This window comes from Psammomys obesus, unplaced genomic scaffold (assembly GCF_907164565.1).
Source record: "Psammomys obesus unplaced genomic scaffold, mPsaObe1.curated_primary_1811, whole genome shotgun sequence".
Taxonomy (NCBI): domain Eukaryota; kingdom Metazoa; phylum Chordata; class Mammalia; order Rodentia; family Muridae; genus Psammomys; species Psammomys obesus.
The window spans coordinates 309,551-327,885 of record NW_026590405.1 but is presented as its reverse complement, the minus strand read 5'-3'; the positions used below and the strand labels follow the sequence as shown (position 1 = coordinate 327,885).

Genomic DNA, 18,335 nt, shown 5'->3' with positions numbered 1-18,335 from the left:
ACATTCTGACCACAAGCAGCTTAGAGGAGGAAAGGATCCATTTGGCTTACACTTTGAGATTACTATCTTTCAGTGAGGGAAGTTAAGGCAGGACCCTAGCAGGAGCTTGAAGCAGAAACCGTGGAGGACTCTGATTGCTGGCTCATGTTTAGCTACTTTTTGTTGTTGTTGTTTTTTTTGTACAGCTCAGGACCATCTGCTGTAGGAACAGCACACAGTGCTTTGGGCCCTCCTACATTAGTTAATAATCAAGATAGTTTATCATGGGCAGGTCCACAGACCAGTCTGATTTAGGGATCTCCTCAACTGAGGCATCTCCTTTGAGAGGACTCTAGGCTGTGTCAAGTTGACAAGGCTAGTCAGGACACCTTGTTAGTGACTTTCAGAAGTAGGGTGCTATGTCTCATACCCAGTTATCCCCAACATCAGTTCCCCCCTCTTCTGCCTGATGTGTAGGTCCCACTGGCTGCCTGGCACCCTGGCTTCAAGCTTCAGTCTGTTTCATAGGCAGCCTTGACGACAGGTGCTAGACTCCTGACGCAAAAGCTTCTGCCCCTGTGTGTAGGCAGAGTTCTGATTGGAATGAACATAGAGGTTTAAATTATAGTTTCCGGCTCTGCCTTTTAATTCATATGAATTATATTTCTTCCTATACTTTGACTCCCTCATAGAAGCAGCCTTGTAGAATGCTTGAATTTGTAGTTTAAGCATTTTTGAAAGAATGGTGGGTGACCAGTAATCTCAGTACTTAGGATGCTGAAGCAGAGGAATCCTGTGTTTGAGGCCTGCCTGTACTACATAGTAAGACCTTGTCTGAACAGCAACAAAATAATAAATAAAAACAGAATGGAGTAATAGTTTTTACTTGTTATGACAAAGTACAAGTAAGTGACAAACTGTGGGGCGAATTGTGAGTGGGTACTTATTTGTATATATCTCTGTGTGTAGAGGGGGATGCCGGTAAGTGTGTGTGTGTGTGTGTGTGTGTGTGTGTGTGTGTGTGTGTGTGTGCGTGCGCGCGCGCATGCACACAGGGGCCTAAGGACAACCTCAGATGGTGTTACTTAGCCATTCTAAACCTTATTTAGATAGGATCTTGCTGGTCTGGAGTTCTCTGATTAGGCCTGCCTGTCTCTGTCTCCCAGTACTAGACCTTAAAAAAAAAAAATCGAATGCGGGCTCTGGGCTTTAACTTAGGTCCCCATGCTTCCTGGCATGTACTTTACTCACAGCTGTCTCCCCAGCCTTGCTGTTGATTTTGAATACATCAAGAGTGTTCCGAGTTACGGTAGTTTTCCTTTGTTGCTGTAATGCAAGCAAATCTGCCTTGTGTGTTGTTCATTCCCATCATGTATCTGTACACACACGCCCATACCTCTGTACATGTGCTCCCAGCTGTTCGTTCGGCTGTGCATGTATTTGCCAGGTATGCTACACATTTGCTGTGTGACACTTTTCCTGAGGAAAAAAGATGAACAAATGTTTGCTCACCCCAGATAGGGAATCCCATAACAGACCAATCTAAGGATACCACCAACGTCCAACTTAGTGGACCAGTGCACTTTATTGGGTTATGCAGAGAGAGAGCTGTGCCACGGAAAGCCCCGCCCAACATGGAAGTCAGCTCACAAAGCTGGAAATCTGGAACATTGTGCGACCTGCAGTCAGCTCAACAGGTTGGAGAGCAGCTTCTTTGGGCAGCTCAAGTGGTCTCATCTAGACAGCTTGTTCTGCCTGAGAGTTTCTGTCCTGATACACTGCAGGCTGTATATGAGCTTTGGGAGAAGGGGCCCTAGTGAACGTGGTGTGTTTCCCTTCCCTTTAAAACATCCTATGTCTTAACAAGCTTCAGTCCAAGACAGATGCTTTACCCTGAGAAATGGCCACACACAGTGAATGTTTGCGCGTGTGCTTCCTAGGCATTCTTCCTGGGGTCTGGGCCCTCCCAGCACTTGGCCATTGCGTAGCTGGCTTGTGGATGTAGTCAGATCTAAGTGTCTTCCCCCAGCACTGATGCTGCACTGTGCTGGGCATCTAGCATGTGTCCTGAACACAATATCAGGTGAATTTATAGTAATTTGTGCTACTTTTGTGACTTTTAACCCATCTCTGTGCACACCTGAGAGTGTTACTGTGGGGCTGAAAGTAAATGGCTCATCTCCCTGTATTGGGAAAATGTGATTCTGTTGGTCAATGTATTATATCAACTTTTTAATCACCCTTGACCCACCCACCATTCTGTCCCCCCACCGTGTGTGTGTATGTGTGTGTGTATGTGTGTGTGTGTGTGTGTGTGTGTGTGTGTTTCGTGTGTTCTATGTCTGTCTGTCTAGTGCTGGCAGTGGACCCAGAACCCCTTATATTCTAGGCAAGCACTCTACCATTGAGTCATATCCATAGCGCTCACATTACTTATAACAAGAACTTAATTATTCCTGTCCATGCCATGACTCTCCTTATAATAATTTGCTGCAAATGCAATATCTTGTTTTCAGAACTTTAGGTACAGCAGCAATGACAGGCGTATTGGTGCATACCTTTTATCCCATCACCTGGGAGGCAGAAGCAGTTAGATCTCTGTGAGTTCCAGGCTAGCTTGGTCTACATAGAGAGGTCTGAGCCAGAGACACAAGCTGTCTCAAAAACAAACAAACAAATGAAAAATACCCCACAAATACATGAGCAAGTAAGTCTTTGTGAATGATCTATTTAAATGTATACCTTGATGATTTTAAATTGTTTTCTCTGTTTAGCTAGTGCATGTGTTGTGAAGGTAGATGGTGCCCCTTATCTTTGTAAAACCGATGAAATTGGAGAAATATGTGTCAATTCTGTTGCAACTGGGACAGCATACTATGGACTGCTTGGAATCACAAAGAATGTATTTGAGGTTCGTATTCTTTTCCTGATCTTTACCTTGAAATCAAATCCCTTGCATGTTGATGGGCCCAAAGGTACAGGGTGGAGTGGAGGCCTACAGGGAGCTGCTGGGACCCAGAGTGATTCACATCCTCCACAGGCTTAGATGGCTTTGGCCAGCAACAAGGTATTGACAGGACCTCAGCTGGGTTCTTATTATGATCCTTATTGTTCGTCGTAAGTCTTGTAATGCCATGAACTAGGCATACAAATACATGAGGGTTGTTCAAGTCCTGCTCGGGCGGACACTCAGTAGAGTAGTCAGGATGAGGAAATGGGCTATGGAAGGCCAGGTGCCCTGAGAATCTCTTTCTATTGAACACTAAACCCTGGGCTGCAGGCGGTTTGTGGTGTTTGAAGTGACTGAGGTAATGCCATCTTGTCCTAACTCTATTTTGTGTCTGGTGAGACAGTTCTCAGCCTTCCACACCTCCCTTCGCAGTCACACCTGCTTTGGTAATGCTTTTGGGAATATCTGTGATCCAGGCTGTGGTTCAAATGTATTAATCAAAGTAATACATTTATTTATGCAAGCTAAAACACAAAACTGAAATAACTAAGAGGAAATGTAAATAATTTTGTAGTGTTTGAAAAATACTGCTAAGCTCTGCAAGAAGACGGACATTATCAGGATGCTTTAGCTTCCTGACTGATGTAATCGTAGGGTTTGTCTTTAAAAACCCTGCACCCCTCAGCTTCATCACCAGGAGACATCTTGAAGGCACAAGTCCACTTGGTCTGGCCATTATTAAGTTCTCCTGCTTGCCCACCCTGTGTTTCTAGTGGTCAGTGCATTATCTGCTGCCTGATATCCTCTTCCCTGTTTTGGCAGACCGTCCCGGTCACTGCAGATGGGGTCCCTGTCTCTGACCGGCCTTTCACCAGGACAGGTCTTCTGGGATTTATTGGGCCTGTGAGTATGACCTCCTTTACCCGTCTAGCAGCAGAGAGTATTGATGGATAAAAGGGACACTTCGTTGCAAACGTGCTCTTGTCCCCGATGCCCTTGGCTCAGTGTGGCCCTGCTCATTCATGCTGACCATCCTTGCCTGTTCCTTACTGTGTGTAGTGTTTATCCAAGACCTGCAATGGGCCCTGAGTGGAAAACAAAGAGATGGGGATGTTTTCATTTCCATCATTCTTTCCAGTTCTGATATTTAAAATCCATTAAAATGAATACATCTGTAGCATCGTGCCCACCTTTTCTCAGGTGGAAGACTTTATTTGTCCTTTCCCAGAAATGTCGGTTGTCAGAGTCAGGGAGGGGCATGCTCCCTTAGTGGGTTGTCTGCAGGTGAGAACCGCCTAGTGTTAGCTGGCATGATATGGCCGTGTCTGTAGCTACACAGTAGGCTCACGGGCCACATGACGCCGGCAGGCCTTGTTGCAGAGCCTCAGAGTCTTCACTTGTTCACCCACAACTCTGTAGTGCATTGACACCCGTTTTCCTACCTTTAGTGCCACCCTTTACTCGTATAGTCTCTCCCCTCTGACCTAGTACTGGAGGGGACAGTCACTTCTTTCTTGACCCCACGTGAGATGCTGGAATCTTTGTGCCATCAAGTTGTTCTCATGAGGCCTGACCGCAGCCTTTTCTCAGGATAACCTGGTCTTCGTCGTGGGCAAGCTGGACGGGCTGATGGTCGTAGGAGTGCGCAGACATAATGCGGATGACATTGTAGCTACTGCCCTGGCTGTGGAGCCCATGAAGTTTGTCTACAGAGGCAGGTGATGCACTGTAGACCCTGCACCTGGCTTTCAGGTCCCCCCTACTCGAAATCTGGGAGTCTGTGTAGTACAGGAGAAGCTAGTACACCAGGGTTTACACATTTCCAGCATTTATGTGTATCAGAAAAGTTACACAAAGAGAATAATGTTTGTATCAGTGACAGCACAGGTAAATGTCTTCATTTTGCAAGTTCCTTAAGAGAGGAAGGTCTGGCTCTGGAGAGGTGGCTCAGTGGTTAAAAGCTACTCTTCCGGAGGACCTATGTTCAGTTCCAGCACCCACATGGAAGATGTAACTCTAGTTCCAGGGTATCTACCAGTACCCTGGCCTCCTTAGGCACCAGGCATACACATGGTACATAGACATATACGTAGGCAAAATATCCATATACATTAAATAGATAAATAAATAGATAAATAAATAAATAAATTTAGTTAATGAAATTATACATTTAATTATAAATTATACATTAATTAAATTATAATTAAAATATACATGATTGGGCAAAAGGACTAGAGGATATTAGCTGCTGGAAAGTGATTAGTTACTAGCTTCCTTGTTGTCTCATAAATGTTGATTAAAGGAACAGTACCACTCTGTGAACTACCAGAGGCAAATTTTTCTTTCTAGTAAGGTTACAGAAGACACAACATACTTCATTAGTCCTAGAATAAAAATGTCCTCAGCTTTTCTACATTTGTTAAGCAAAGACTTTAGACATTCATTCCTATTGAAGAGATGACTGTACCTCTGGGCCTGTGACACAGAGGAAAAAGGGCTGAGAAGGGATTTTATCTAGCTCTGATAAAAGCCCTGAGTTCTTTGTCCTGAAGAAAGCTCTTCCCATTTTGGTCTGTCTAGCCAAGAACATTTTTTTTTAACAATTTATTAATTGTATATTCTGATTGTAGCCCCTTCCTCAAATCCTCCCAGTCCCACCCTCCTTTCCTCTTCCTCTCATCCCCTTCTCCTAGTCCACTGAAGGGGAGTTCTCCTCCCCTGCCATCTGCCCCTAGGTTATCAAGTCTCATTAGGACTGTTTGGATCCTCTTCCTCTGTGGCCTGACAAGGCTGCATCATCCGGAAGAAGTGACCAAAGAGCAGGCAACTGAGTCCGTGACAGAGGCAGTCCCAATCCCCTTACTTGAGAACCCACATGTAGACTGAGCTGCCTATTGGCTACATTCGAGCAGGGGTTTCTAGATCCTCTCCATGCATGGTCTTGGTTGGTGTATCAGCCTCTGCAGGCATCCTGAGTGAGGTAACTCAGAAACAGAAAGACACACATAGTATATACTCACTTATAAGGGGATATTAGCCATATAATATAGAATAACCATACTAAAATCTACAGACCTAAAAAAGCTAAACAATAAGGAGGACCCTGGGGAGGATACTTAAATCTCATTCTGAATGGCAAACAGGATAGACACCAGAAGTGATAGAAGAGAGGGAGCAGGATGGGAGTCTAATATAGAGGGTCCTCTGACAGGCTCCATATAACAGGGGATCGAAGCAGATGCTGAGACTCACAGCCAAACTTTGGGCAGAGCACAGCAAGTCTTATGGAGGAACGGCAGTGGGTAGAAGGACACAGAGGGGACAGGAGCCCCACAAGGAGACCAACAAAGCTAAAAAGTCTGACCCCAATCAACTACTTTTAAAGGTTTATTCTTCTCAAAAGTGTGTATGTGCCTTTGTTTACTTCAGTTAGTGTACCTGTGAGCCAGGCCAGTACCTGCCCTTGAACATGCATTAAAGAAAAAGTTAGGGAGTCGTACCAAGTAGGCACAATACCTTGCCAGTTTGTCCCTTGAAGCAGAAACTCAGATGCTGCAGGTGGAAATCTCTATGGGGATATGCTCATCAGGGAAATATACTCCCTGCTTTTGAATGAGGTGGGGACACTGCACCTTCACATCCTGCTGTACCTGGGAAAGGTAAGCCAGCCCAAGTGGCTTACTGATGTGGGGTGATTTTGTTCTGCAGACAGGGCAGCCTGCCTGTCCCTTCCAGGGACCTGAGGAATACAGGAACGTCAATGAATGAACATTATGAATAATGTAGAAAATCAGATTATGAAACTACTGTGGAAGAAAGAGACAATGTTGAAAGGAATTAGGAAAAGGGATAGAGAGAGGAAGGGAATCTAGTTAGCAGCTTAGGAGGAGGGTGTACATGGAACGGAAGAGCTGTCTGAGGAAGCAGGAGGCTGGCACACTCTAGGCTGGGAGCCAGCTGTCCTTACATGGTAAGCCATGAGGATGCCGAACAGAATGTGACAGACTTCCAACCACAGAGGAGCTGATTTGATAAGGTGGCAGAGAAATGATATTTTTTAGCTATAACCTAAATTTTATGCTGTGATCAACACCACGAGCAAAAACAACTTGGGGAACAAATGGTTTATCTCATCTTACACCTCACAGTTCATCGCAGAGGAAAGCCAGGGCAGGAGCTCGAGACAGGAACCTGGGGGCAGGAACTGAAGCACAGACCACAGGGGAACTTACTGGCTGCTGCCTGAGTCTTGCTCAGCCTGCTTTCTTATAAAGCCAGGACCACATGCCCAGTGATGGTTCCACCCACAGTGGGCTGAACCACCTCACAGCAATTATTAGTCAAGAAAATGTCCAACACACTTGCCTTCAAGCCAATCTGGTAGAGGCATTTTCTCAGTTAAAGTTCCCTCTCCCCAGATAGCCCTAGCCTGTGTCAAGCTGACGAAAAACTAACCAGTACAGTGCCTACTGTGTTGCCCCTTAACCTTTGTGGGATCTCGGACATACACAGTTCACAAGTTTTGTCGCAGTAATTTCCGCATTGAAAAACTTTTGGACATGGTATTAGAAAAGCAGATTTAGGAGTGCTACAGGAAGAATGACAGGAAGAGAACACTGAGAAAGCTTGCTGGATAGAATGATGTGTGACTGAGCTGTCTCTGCTCTGATGCAGCATCTGTGGGCATACCAGCTGAAGGAAAACACACATCTGCACTGACTCAGAAGTAGAGTGGTAGAGGGCTTTGGGGGGGAAGCCCAACTTCCTAACTGATGGGAGAAGACAGATACAGCTTTGATAGTACAATAATGTAGAGAAAGGTGTTCGTGCAGACACATACACACACACACACACACACACACACACACACACACACACACGGAAGCAAGGGTGGAGGAAGAAAAGAAAAGAGGAGACTTTCTTCGGTGAGATGGCTCAGCATATAAAGGTACTTACTACCCAGACTGATGACTTGAGCTCACCCCTGGACCCTGCCTGGTGGAAGGAGAGAACTGGCTCCTCAGAGTTTTCCTCTGACCTGCACACATGGGCCGCCAGAAGAATATACTGCAGGAAAATGTAGAAAAACCCAGTTTCAAAAAATCTGTAAATGTGTTTTAATTTCATGTGCATGGGTATTTTGTGCATGCACCCTGTGCCCCACATGTGTGCCTGCTGCCCACGGAGGTCCTGGAAACTGCAGTTACAGATCATGAGCTACCATGTAGGTTCTTGGAATCAAACCCAGGCCTTCTGGAAGAGCAGCCATCTGAGCCACTTCTTCAGCCCTTAGAGTTTGTTGTTTGTTTTTTAATGGAAGAGGACTTGCTGAAATTAGTAAAGTTAGGTAGTAATCAAGTCCAAAAAGATCAGTCACAATTAGGGTTAATTAACTCGTTATTGAAATATTTGATCTTTTGTTTGCAAAGTAAAACTTTAAAAGGGTTGTTCACAAAGAAATGTTCCATTAACATTAGAATTAGGATTTTTTAATTGGGCTTGGTACTACAGTGCTTATCTTGTGAGTTTAGACTGTTCCAGCTATAGTACTAGAGGCTAGAATGACTGGTTGTCCTGTTTTATCATGTATCTTCAGGCCTGGCTGCAAAGTCCTCCTCTGTGGCCTAGCAGAACTGCTCCTCCCTTGGGGGGTGGGGAGTCAAAGAGCCAGTCATTGAGTTCCTGTCAGAGATAGTCCCTGTTCCCCTTACTGGGATACAGAGTTAATAAAATGTAACTAATAATAATAAACAATAAAAAAAAAAAGAATGACTGGTTGCCCTGCGCACTGACAGTAATCTGCCGGCCACGCAGAACTCTGCACTGCTGGCGCAGCTGAGCTGGGGGAGGGGGAGCCCGCACTCTTCCTCTGGGTGGTCACTTGGCCTCTCTCTTGCCTCAGGATCGCTGTGTTCTCCGTGACCGTGCTGCATGATGAGCGCATCGTCCTGGTGGCCGAGCAGCGGCCCGATGCTTCAGAGGAGGACAGCTTCCAGTGGATGAGCCGCGTGCTGCAGGTGGGCTCGTGGGGACCGCCACAGTTTTCAGCGCACGGGGGCTTACAAATAAAAGAAGGGTAAAAGGGAGCCCGGTATATTTGCCGTGAAAGTCAGAGGGGCCACACTGTGTGCTGTTACAAACAGTTGCAGGTGTGTCAGGGACAGACTAAACAGTGTGGGAGCCTCCCATTCCCCATCACTGCTTCATGTCCACTCTGTACCTCGGTGGAGACCGTTAGCATAGCCTTAAAATTAACACTAATTTAGGTATATAGTTAAGTGTCTAATCACTGTTCAAATTCCCTCACTATCTGGTGATTATTTAGTTTGACACAAACACAACAAGGTCATAAATGATGACTGATTGGTAGGACACATTCTTTTTAGCCTGTAACTGCCTCTGTCACTCTTGTGGCAATTTTGGGGAAAACAGGTCGTGGAGCGGCATTTCTGCAGTCACGCGACCACACTCTTGTGTATCATGTCTTATGGCTGTGGCTCCTGCACAGTGGGTCTGCAGGCTTGTTCGGACTAGGCCAGTTTTCTGGCGAGACTCCATTTGAAGATGGCTCAGGGAGCCAGGGGCTCTCCCTTTCCTGGCACCCTTCCGTCCTGTGCTTGTGATCTGTTGATTCTGTGGTAGTCGCACTGTGAGTTTTCATCCATCCTTCAGCATTAACTAGAACATGCAGGAAAAAAAAAGATGGTGACTAGATTTTAGATTAATGAATCCTTTGTGCATGACCCTGAGTTGGCTTGCTTGTTTCTTCGTGAACTAATGGGTTTAAATGTCTGTGTTTCAATGTGCTATAGCTATGACTTACCATTCAGAGGTCAATGGGAGCCTGTGGTCTCTGAGGCCATAGTAGAAACAGGTCGGCTAGACACAAGGGTACCCATCCTGTGCAGCCCTGAGTGGGATATTGGAGGCCACTGTCTGTGAACTTGACCATAGTAGTTAACGATTGATCGCCACTAGTTAGCACATAATCACCACTGGTTATCACTTAGTCATCACCCTGCGCCTCTTCTCAGAGGACAGAGTAGAAAATGGTCTCTGCCCGCTTGTTCGTAAGATTCTCTGTATTCTGAATTTATGCTGAGATTTCTTATTCAGACTCAAGACCATGGGGTTTCCACTTAACTCCTTGTCCTCCTGTTAATGCAGTTGCCAACAGCCAGAGAGTGTCACTCATTGACTTTCCGCCACTGGGCCCTAGTGCCTCGCAGAATGGTCTCTATGCTGATTCAGGAAGGAGAGTTGGGAAAAGCTCATATGATTCTGCAGTTTTCTTCCTTTGTGCATATCTCCTTGGGGACCAACTATCCATACTGTTTAAGGCCACATTAAACTGAGCCTCAGAACTGTGCTGCCAGCTGAATTCTGATTGAGTACATTTTTCGTACTTTCAGTTGTCAGAGATTGCTTCTTTAATTAAGTGAATTGTATTCAAACATAATTCCAAATTCAGGACATCTAGCTTCTGTCATTTTTGGTTCACTTCCCAGCTGGAGGCCTCAGCATGCTTTTGTGGTAGAAATAGGCACACTCTCTGCCCTCTTTGCTTGAGATGTTCTAGATGTCACTCACCTCCTGGATGTCTGCACTTCAGCTTTCTGTTCTGTGTGTTGTCCCCTTCCAACTCTCCCCACCCTGGGCTCAGCAGAGTTCTTGCCTTCCAGGCCATCGACAGCATTCACCAAGTTGGCGTGTACTGTTTGGCCCTGGTTCCTGCCAACACCTTGCCCAAGGCTCCTCTTGGAGGAATTCACATTTCTGAAACCAAGCAGCGCTTTCTGGAAGGGACACTACACCCATGCAATGTGTTGATGTGCCCTCACACCTGTGTTACCAACCTCCCCAAGCCTCGCCAGAAGCAGCCAGGTTAGTTGTACCTAAGGACAAGGCTGTGTGGCCTTAATTGGTGTTGGTTGCAGTCCTGGCTGGATCTTGCAATAGTAAGTACCGACCTTCTTGGGCCTGAGGTTAAGGATTAGAGTAAGTGTATGCACCTGCTCCTGGCTCACAAAAGGGAACGATGCCAGTGCACCTGCTCCTGGCAACAAAAGAGGATGCTGCTGGCACAGCTGCCTGCTGGTGTCCATCTGCCTGTTAGGATCCAGGTTTAATGGTAAATTCAAGAGTGGCTTCTTGGAGGTAGAAATGATGTCTGTAAATAGACGTGGGCTCTGGAATCCAAGGAGCCTCTAGTAGCCACTAGGTTTCAGGAACAGAAGTTTCTCAAGGGCTAGTTTCCTGTTCCTGATGTAACACAAAAACTTAGTGTAAAGTCCAGTTTAACTAGTATATTTAGTTTTTCATTGCTTTGGTAATGTATTGATAATGATATTTAGGAGAAGCTAAGTTTCTTTTACTTCTTATTGAACACATACAATATCACTAAGTATGACACACTTCAAGAATTTATATTTATACATAAAATATAGTAAAGCAATAAAACTAATAATTTGGTTAACATCCCAAGAATATGCTATATAGCATGGTTTATATTTGAGAGTGATCTGAATATCTTCATTTAAAGAAAGGAGTTAAATACCCAGGTATGTTTTAGAATAGCTAGTATTACATGTAAGTAAGTCATGTGATAGTTCCCAACTTGTCATGGAATCTGTTTGTAGAAGTTGGACCAGCCTCAATGATTGTCGGGAACCTGGTTGCTGGAAAAAGGATCGCACAGGCCTCTGGGAGAGAGCTGGCCCACCTGGAGGACAGTGACCAGGCTCGGAAGGTACTGGGCAGCTCCTGGGGGCGGGTGACATCCATGATTGCATAGGTGCAAGCCCTTTTCTCTTTGCACAGTTCCTGTTCCTGGCAGATGTGCTGCAGTGGCGGGCTCATACCACGCCTGATCACCCACTGTTCCTGCTGCTGAATGCCAAGGTGAGGACAGAACTTTGGGGCTCTTTCTCACTGTCTTCATTCTTTCTGTTGAGACAATGGAATGGTATTAGGCTCTGGTCCCTTCTACAGCATTGTTCTCTTGCCTGTTGCTGTTCTTGTAGACACCTCTGCCTATTGATTTGCGTTTATCTGGAAAATTCTTATCAGCTCTGTTTTCTTACTAAGAAGTATGTCTGTGTAAATGCTCTTGGGTTCATGAGCTAAAAGGAAATGCTTATGTGGTAATTCTTATGCATTTTATTCTGTGTATATTTGCTTACACCTTTGAATCTTTGAAATGACAAATACTATTTGCTGCTCCAACTGCTTCTTTTGTGTGACTGAGAAATTCTCTGTCACATTGTCTGAAATATCTGTTAATGCTCTACACCACACTAAGAATGCCTTCAATCTAAAGGAGATTCACATTTCAAGATTACAGAAACAAACATTATGAAAGCCTGTGTGAGTCCTCTGCCAGCTGTAACAAACATGCTTTAAGAGATCTTTAGGGAGGGGCTTATGGGGGGGATACAAAATGAATAAAGTGTAATTAATAAAAGTTAAATAAAAAAAAGAAAAATGAAAAAAAAAGAGATCTTTATTTTTGTCACATAAAGGGCAGATACCATGATCTTAGAAAATGCAAATTAGATCCTGGTACTCTTTGCTCATTCAGAGATTTACTTTTTATCTATTTTTGTAAATAACAGGATCTTTTTATATATCCCAGGCTGGTTTTCAACTCTCCATCTTCCTTTCTCAGCCTCAAGGGCAGGTACAGGACTGTGCCTCCACACTCAAGCTTTCAGAGATGCTAATTGATGCCCTGTGTGTTTAAACAATAGGAAGTCTTCGCTGCTAAAAACTCAAGTTTCTTGTGTGAGAGGCTGTCTTGCTTCCTGGTGTATCTCAATAAATATCCATCTTATATTTGAATTCTAAGTCATGCTAATAGATAGTGATTAATTGTCAACAAGATGTAGTCAGCTTGTGGAGAGAGCCTCCAGATCAGTGGAGTGCAGAGAATTATAAGTGCCAGAGCACTGGTTCTGGGTAGGACAAGAGGACAATGCCCTGCAGGCTCATAGTGGGGAAGCCAGCGACACAGGTCTCAGGGGAAGGGTTCAGGATTCAGATGGGTTCCAGGCATGGGTATTCTGGCTTTTTACAGTGTTTGGCTCTGTCAGGTACAAGGAAAGTCTTTACCCTTCTAGGTTCAGGTTGGACCACTCAGAGATGCCCAAACCCCTACTACTAGAATCTGGCAGGCCCAGGATTACCTAGCTGTGACCTCAGTTGATTCCTGGCCACAAGACCTGGTCAGGATGATGCACACAGGTTCCAGAGCGGGTACTCTTCTGTCTGAAAGCATCAGCACACTGATGAATTTGCTTCTTCTCCAGGGCACGGTCACCAGCACTGCAACCTGTATCCAGCTGCACAAAAGGGCTGAGAGAGTGGCTGCTGCACTGATGGAGAAGGGGCGACTGGATGCTGGGGACCACGTGGCTTTGGTCTATCCCCCAGGTACATGCACACCCAAGACCCTCTCCTGACCCTCCAAAACTGAGCTCAGCCCCTCTTCGCTCTTGTGATCCTGGTGCTACCATGGATCACCACCTTTGGGTGGGACCTATGTTCCTAGTACTCTTGGTAGCATTTTTTTGCTGCTAGGGTAGCAAGTGCTCATGCTCATCCTTCTTACTGTAGAGCTAGACTCTCATCCTTCCAGGCACAGCATCTCAGAACAAGGGGTGGAGAAGGGGCAGCGATTGCTGCTGGCTGCTGTGTGCAGAGCTAGAAATTGAAGTATAGTTGTGTTTCTTAGAGAGACCCTTGTTCATACTGTCCCTTCAACTCAAGTTCAGACTATAGAGATTTACTAAACCTAGTCTCTAAGATTGCTTTCTCACTCTAAAGCCACTGATTCTTTAGGACAGTGGCTCTCATCCTTCCTAATGCTTGTAAGCCTTTAATACAGTTCTTCATGTCGCGGTGACCCCCAACCGTAAAATTATTCCATTGCTACTTCATAACTGTAACTTTGCTACTGTTATGAATCGTAATGTAAATATCGGATATGAAGGATATCTGATATGTGACCCCTGTGAAGGGGTCATCCAACCCCAAAGGAGTGACCACCCACAGGTTGAGAATCACTGCTTTAGGACATAGCTGGATTGGAATGTCCTGTTGCTCTGCCTGTTTTGGTATCCCACATTGCGTGCAGCATTCTCAGGATAATTATGACAGTATCTCAACCACCTTGTGATATTTTAAAGAAGGAGCTGAAGTTCTGGGTGCATGTTCCTTCATACCCCACCCACTCTCTTCATGGCACTGAGAAGTGAAGCCAGCCTTGTGCATGCTGGGCAGGGGCTCTGCGTCACCCTTTCCTTCAGGCTGCAGCAGAGGCGAGTCCAACTTCATTCACCCCCACACTGCCCTCACTTCACATGGAAGTCTTCATGTCCTTTAATTCAAGAAGGTCTCTTGAATTACCATCTTCCCACTGTGCTTTCCCATCCCTGGCTTTTCTTCATGTACCTCTGTTTCTTCCATTTCTGTGAATCTTCTTCCGTCTTTAGTAACTGACATGTCCTCTTTTAGCTCTTTCCCACTCAAAGTTTGAAGTGCCATCCTTGTCTTTTATCCCAAGACTTTGTTGTCCTGTGTGCCTTCAGTCTGCATCTTTATCTTGAAATGAGCTGTTCATGTCTGATATTTTAAAAATTATGGTTTCTGTTCATACCATTTTCTAATGCATTTTAATACATTCTGAGATAGACTGTCAAAGTTTTCATAGGTATCTGAAGAAATGGCCCCTCTTGGTGTGGAGGCTGGGGAGCCTGCTCTGCAAGCAGTTTGTCACAGAGGTGGTCCTCTGAGGTCTGTGTATGCAAACTTGTCTAGTCCCTTTGGCTCCTGGGCCTGATGGGCCAGAGGTCTGCCGCACAGGGCAAGAACCTTCTCACTGCAGTGTGAGAGTGCCCGTGTGTCCACAGTCCCACATCCCCATGGCCCCTCCTGAGACTCCTCCCAGGTGTAGGCAATGCCCTTACTTGCTGTCAGTGCTAGGCTTGGTTAGTACCTATCATTTGGAGTTAACCATGGCTGTCTTAAAAAGGAATCATGCCTGCTTGTCCCTTTTCTATCTGTGGATAGATATTAGAGGTTGCCCCATCAGGGCTGAAATTGTCCGCCTACACTCTTGAGCCCAGTGTTGGCCATGTGCTCTATCTCCCCAGGGGTGGATCTAATTGCTGCATTCTATGGCTGCCTCTACTGTGGCTGTGTGCCTGTCACTGTGCGACCCCCACACCCCCAGAACCTTGGCACCACATTGCCCACTGTGAAGATGATTGTAGAGGTACGCTCACCCCACTGGCAGGCCACGTCCTCCTCGGTAGGAAGTCGTGGCGTGTGGCACGTATGGTCTCCTCTGCAGGGTGGCATGTGGGATGAATGACTATCAGCTTACTTGGGCTCTTGCTTCCATGTGATGCAGGTCAGCAAATCCGCATGTGTCCTTAGCACACAGGCAATTACACGGCTGCTCAAGTCCAAAGAGGCAGCTGCTGCTGTCGATGTCAGGACTTGGCCAACCATCCTAGATACAGGTAGGTGTCTCCAGCAGCGGCCCCTGCAAAGACAAGGCATTGCTTTCTTTCTTGTAGGCTTTCTGTTGTTGGAGTTATGTTGTTGACATGCAAAGAACAATCATTAAGGAGTTGGAGAGGTGACTCCGTGGTTAAGAGCACTTGTTGCTCTTGCGGAGGCCTGGGATGTGGTTCCTAGCACCCATTTGGAGGCTTGCGGTTGCCCTTAACTCCAGGACCAAGGGGTCCAGTGCCCTCTTTTGACCTCTGCACATACATACACTCAGGCATATGCGTATACACATAAAATAATAACATTGAAAAACCAAGTGTTCAAATAACTGGATCAAGTGTTCAAATAACTTGTGTAAATGGCAAGAAGCATTCTTGGTTTTGCCTGGTAGATAGAGCAGGCACAGTGGTAGTGGGTCATCAGGTTCCTTACGTGGGCTGGCTGTTCTGTCCAGGATGTGAGGTCTTCTCAGCTCTGGGCCTGCCATCAGCAGTCCCCATACTCATGTGTTAGGAACTGAAGTCCTGTTCTCTACTGCCTCTTGCCTGTGTATTGGCTGGCAGTTGTCTACATGTTTTGCTGATTCCTTAGGGGGCACAGATTTTACTGTGCACCCCCTAGAATCCCTGTCATTATCACTGGTGAGTGCTGTCATGCCCTGAGATGCCTTCGCACCAGCTGGGAAGAAGTTTTGTCTTATGGTAGAGTCGGCATGCTGGGTTGAGAGCAGCTCTGCAGATGTAGACTGCTGTGGCTAGCACAGTCCCAGAGCTCTGCTGGGAACCAAGTGCTGGCTTCTGAGTGGCAGGAACCTCTCTCTCCTTTCCCATCGTACCCTTGCATCCTGAAGTTGCATTTCATGTGGAAACCAGAGACAGATACAGCCATGTGCCTAACACTGCGGTAGGCATGAAGAGCCTGGGGCAGCTGGCATGGGCCCGGGATCAGGCTCTACGCTCCAGCTGGGCAGAATCTTTCAGTCTCCAGCTCAGTCTGCCCTTGTTGAACCTGTGCCCGTTTGTACAGCAGACAGCAGTAGGACTTACTGCATGAACTTGAAGCACACAGACCTGGGGCGTCTGTCTGCACAGCTCCTCCTGTGGCTCCACCTCAGCCTCTGCAGTGTTGGCATATCCTCAGCACTCTGGCCCTTCCCGTTTAGCAGTGAAGTGACCTTCCCTGTCCCTTCAGCATTCAGGCTCCACACCCGCAGAATAGACCTGGTGAGCCTGCAGCAGGGATCTCTCCTGAAGGAGTGAACTTTCCCACATGTAAATAGTATACACATCCTGCTTGCTGGTAGCTTGAGTTTTATGAGACAGATGGGTCTCTGGACACAAAATTACGCCTGTCTTGTCTGGAGAAGTTGATGCTTCTACCAGTATGAGCTGCGTAACATTAGCCACTATATCTTTTGTTTAACAGATGACATTCCAAAAAAGAAGGTAGCTAGCATTTTCAGACCGCCCTCCCCAGATGTGCTTGCATACTTGGACTTCAGTGTGTCGACGACAGGGATCTTAGCTGGAGTTAAGGTAGGACCTACCTCATGGGAACAGTGAGGGAACAAGTGGGAGCGAGGCTACAAATAGGAAGGATGTAGCTTGTAGCTTTAGGTAGGTGCTCCTTGTCCAAGGCACAAACAAAAAAACAATATTGTTTTTTTTTTTTTAATTTATGTTAAATGTTGATGAAGCCCAAAATTAGACCCCTGAGAACATTGCATCTTTCACTGTTAATGGCAATGTCTAGTCTCTAGATTGAGGTGACTTTGCTGAGTTTATTTAATGTGCATTAAGAGTTCACTTACAGGGGCTGGTATGAGAGCTCAGCATTAAGAGCATTTGCTGAGCTTGCAGAGGACTCAGGTTCCTGCACCCATTTCAGGTGCCTCACAACCACATGTAATTCCAATTGCAGGGTATTCGACACCCTCTTCTGGCCTCTGTGGACACCAGCCATGCATGTGGTGTGCATAAACTCATACACATCAATAACACAAATAAATCATTTTATAATAGTGCAGTTAGAATGCTTTGCTGCCATGAAGTCTCGCTTCAGAGATGTCTGGGATTTTCATGGGTATTATTCAGGTTCTATGGGGATACAAGCTAATCATATTCTTAAAAAGTAACTTGGTACGTGGTGATATGGAGCTGCGTGCCCGGGCAACCGCACTGCATAGCAGATGTGGCCTCTGACCACTTCTTCCTTCACAGCCCTGAGCAGACCTTTTCTTCTCTCCTGCAGATGTCACATGCAGCCACAAGTGCCTTGTGCCGCTCCATAAAGCTGCAGTGTGAGCTGTACCCCTCAAGGCAGATCGCCATCTGCCTGGACCCCTACTGTGGCCTCGGCTTTGCACTGTGGTGTCTGTGCAGGTGAGGGCATGTACCCATCATGCCTGGGGCCTGTGTGGGCCATGTGGTTCCTCATAACATCAGACATTCCGATGGCTTTCTGAGTGTCTAGGAAGCTGAGAAGTGCACATGTCTTTGTTTGGGGATTAGGTGGTTAGAATCTGGGCTTACAGTTTAATAAAAGAGTAAAAATAGCTGGGTGTGGGGGTGCTTGCCTTTAGTCACAACACTTGGGATTCAGAGGTAAGTAGACTTCTAAGTCTGAGGCCAGCCTGCTCTACATAGTAAGTTACAGGCCAGCCAGGCCTATAGAGTGAGAGCCTGATAAAAGAGAGAGAGAGAGAAAGAGAAAGAGAGAGGCTGACAAGATGGATCATCAGGTAAAGACATTTGCTATGCAAGTCTGGCAACCTGAGTGTAATCCCTTGAATCCACATAAAAGTAAAAGGAGAACAGACTCTATAAAGTTGCCCCCTAACCTACACACACACACACACACACACACACACACACACACACACACACACACA

General features: G+C 46.0%; 1 protein-coding gene across 3 annotated transcripts in view; it reads left to right on the top strand.

The window, feature by feature from the left end:
* Dip2a (disco interacting protein 2 homolog A) overlaps window positions 1-18,335 on the top strand; it is an 80,314-nt gene that overhangs the window by 51,311 nt on the left and 10,668 nt on the right. For all 3 annotated transcript variants that reach the window (XM_055606961.1, XM_055606963.1, XM_055606962.1), the window contains 12 exons: window positions 2,754-2,890; window positions 3,752-3,832; window positions 4,520-4,647; window positions 8,832-8,946; window positions 10,612-10,813; window positions 11,569-11,678; window positions 11,750-11,830; window positions 13,237-13,360; window positions 15,082-15,203; window positions 15,342-15,453; window positions 16,871-16,980; window positions 17,696-17,826. In XM_055606961.1, coding sequence (XP_055462936.1) covers window positions 2,754-2,890; window positions 3,752-3,832; window positions 4,520-4,647; window positions 8,832-8,946; window positions 10,612-10,813; window positions 11,569-11,678; window positions 11,750-11,830; window positions 13,237-13,360; window positions 15,082-15,203; window positions 15,342-15,453; window positions 16,871-16,980; window positions 17,696-17,826 — 1,453 coding nt within the window. The remainder of the gene's footprint in view (window positions 1-2,753; window positions 2,891-3,751; window positions 3,833-4,519; window positions 4,648-8,831; window positions 8,947-10,611; window positions 10,814-11,568; window positions 11,679-11,749; window positions 11,831-13,236; window positions 13,361-15,081; window positions 15,204-15,341; window positions 15,454-16,870; window positions 16,981-17,695; window positions 17,827-18,335) is intronic.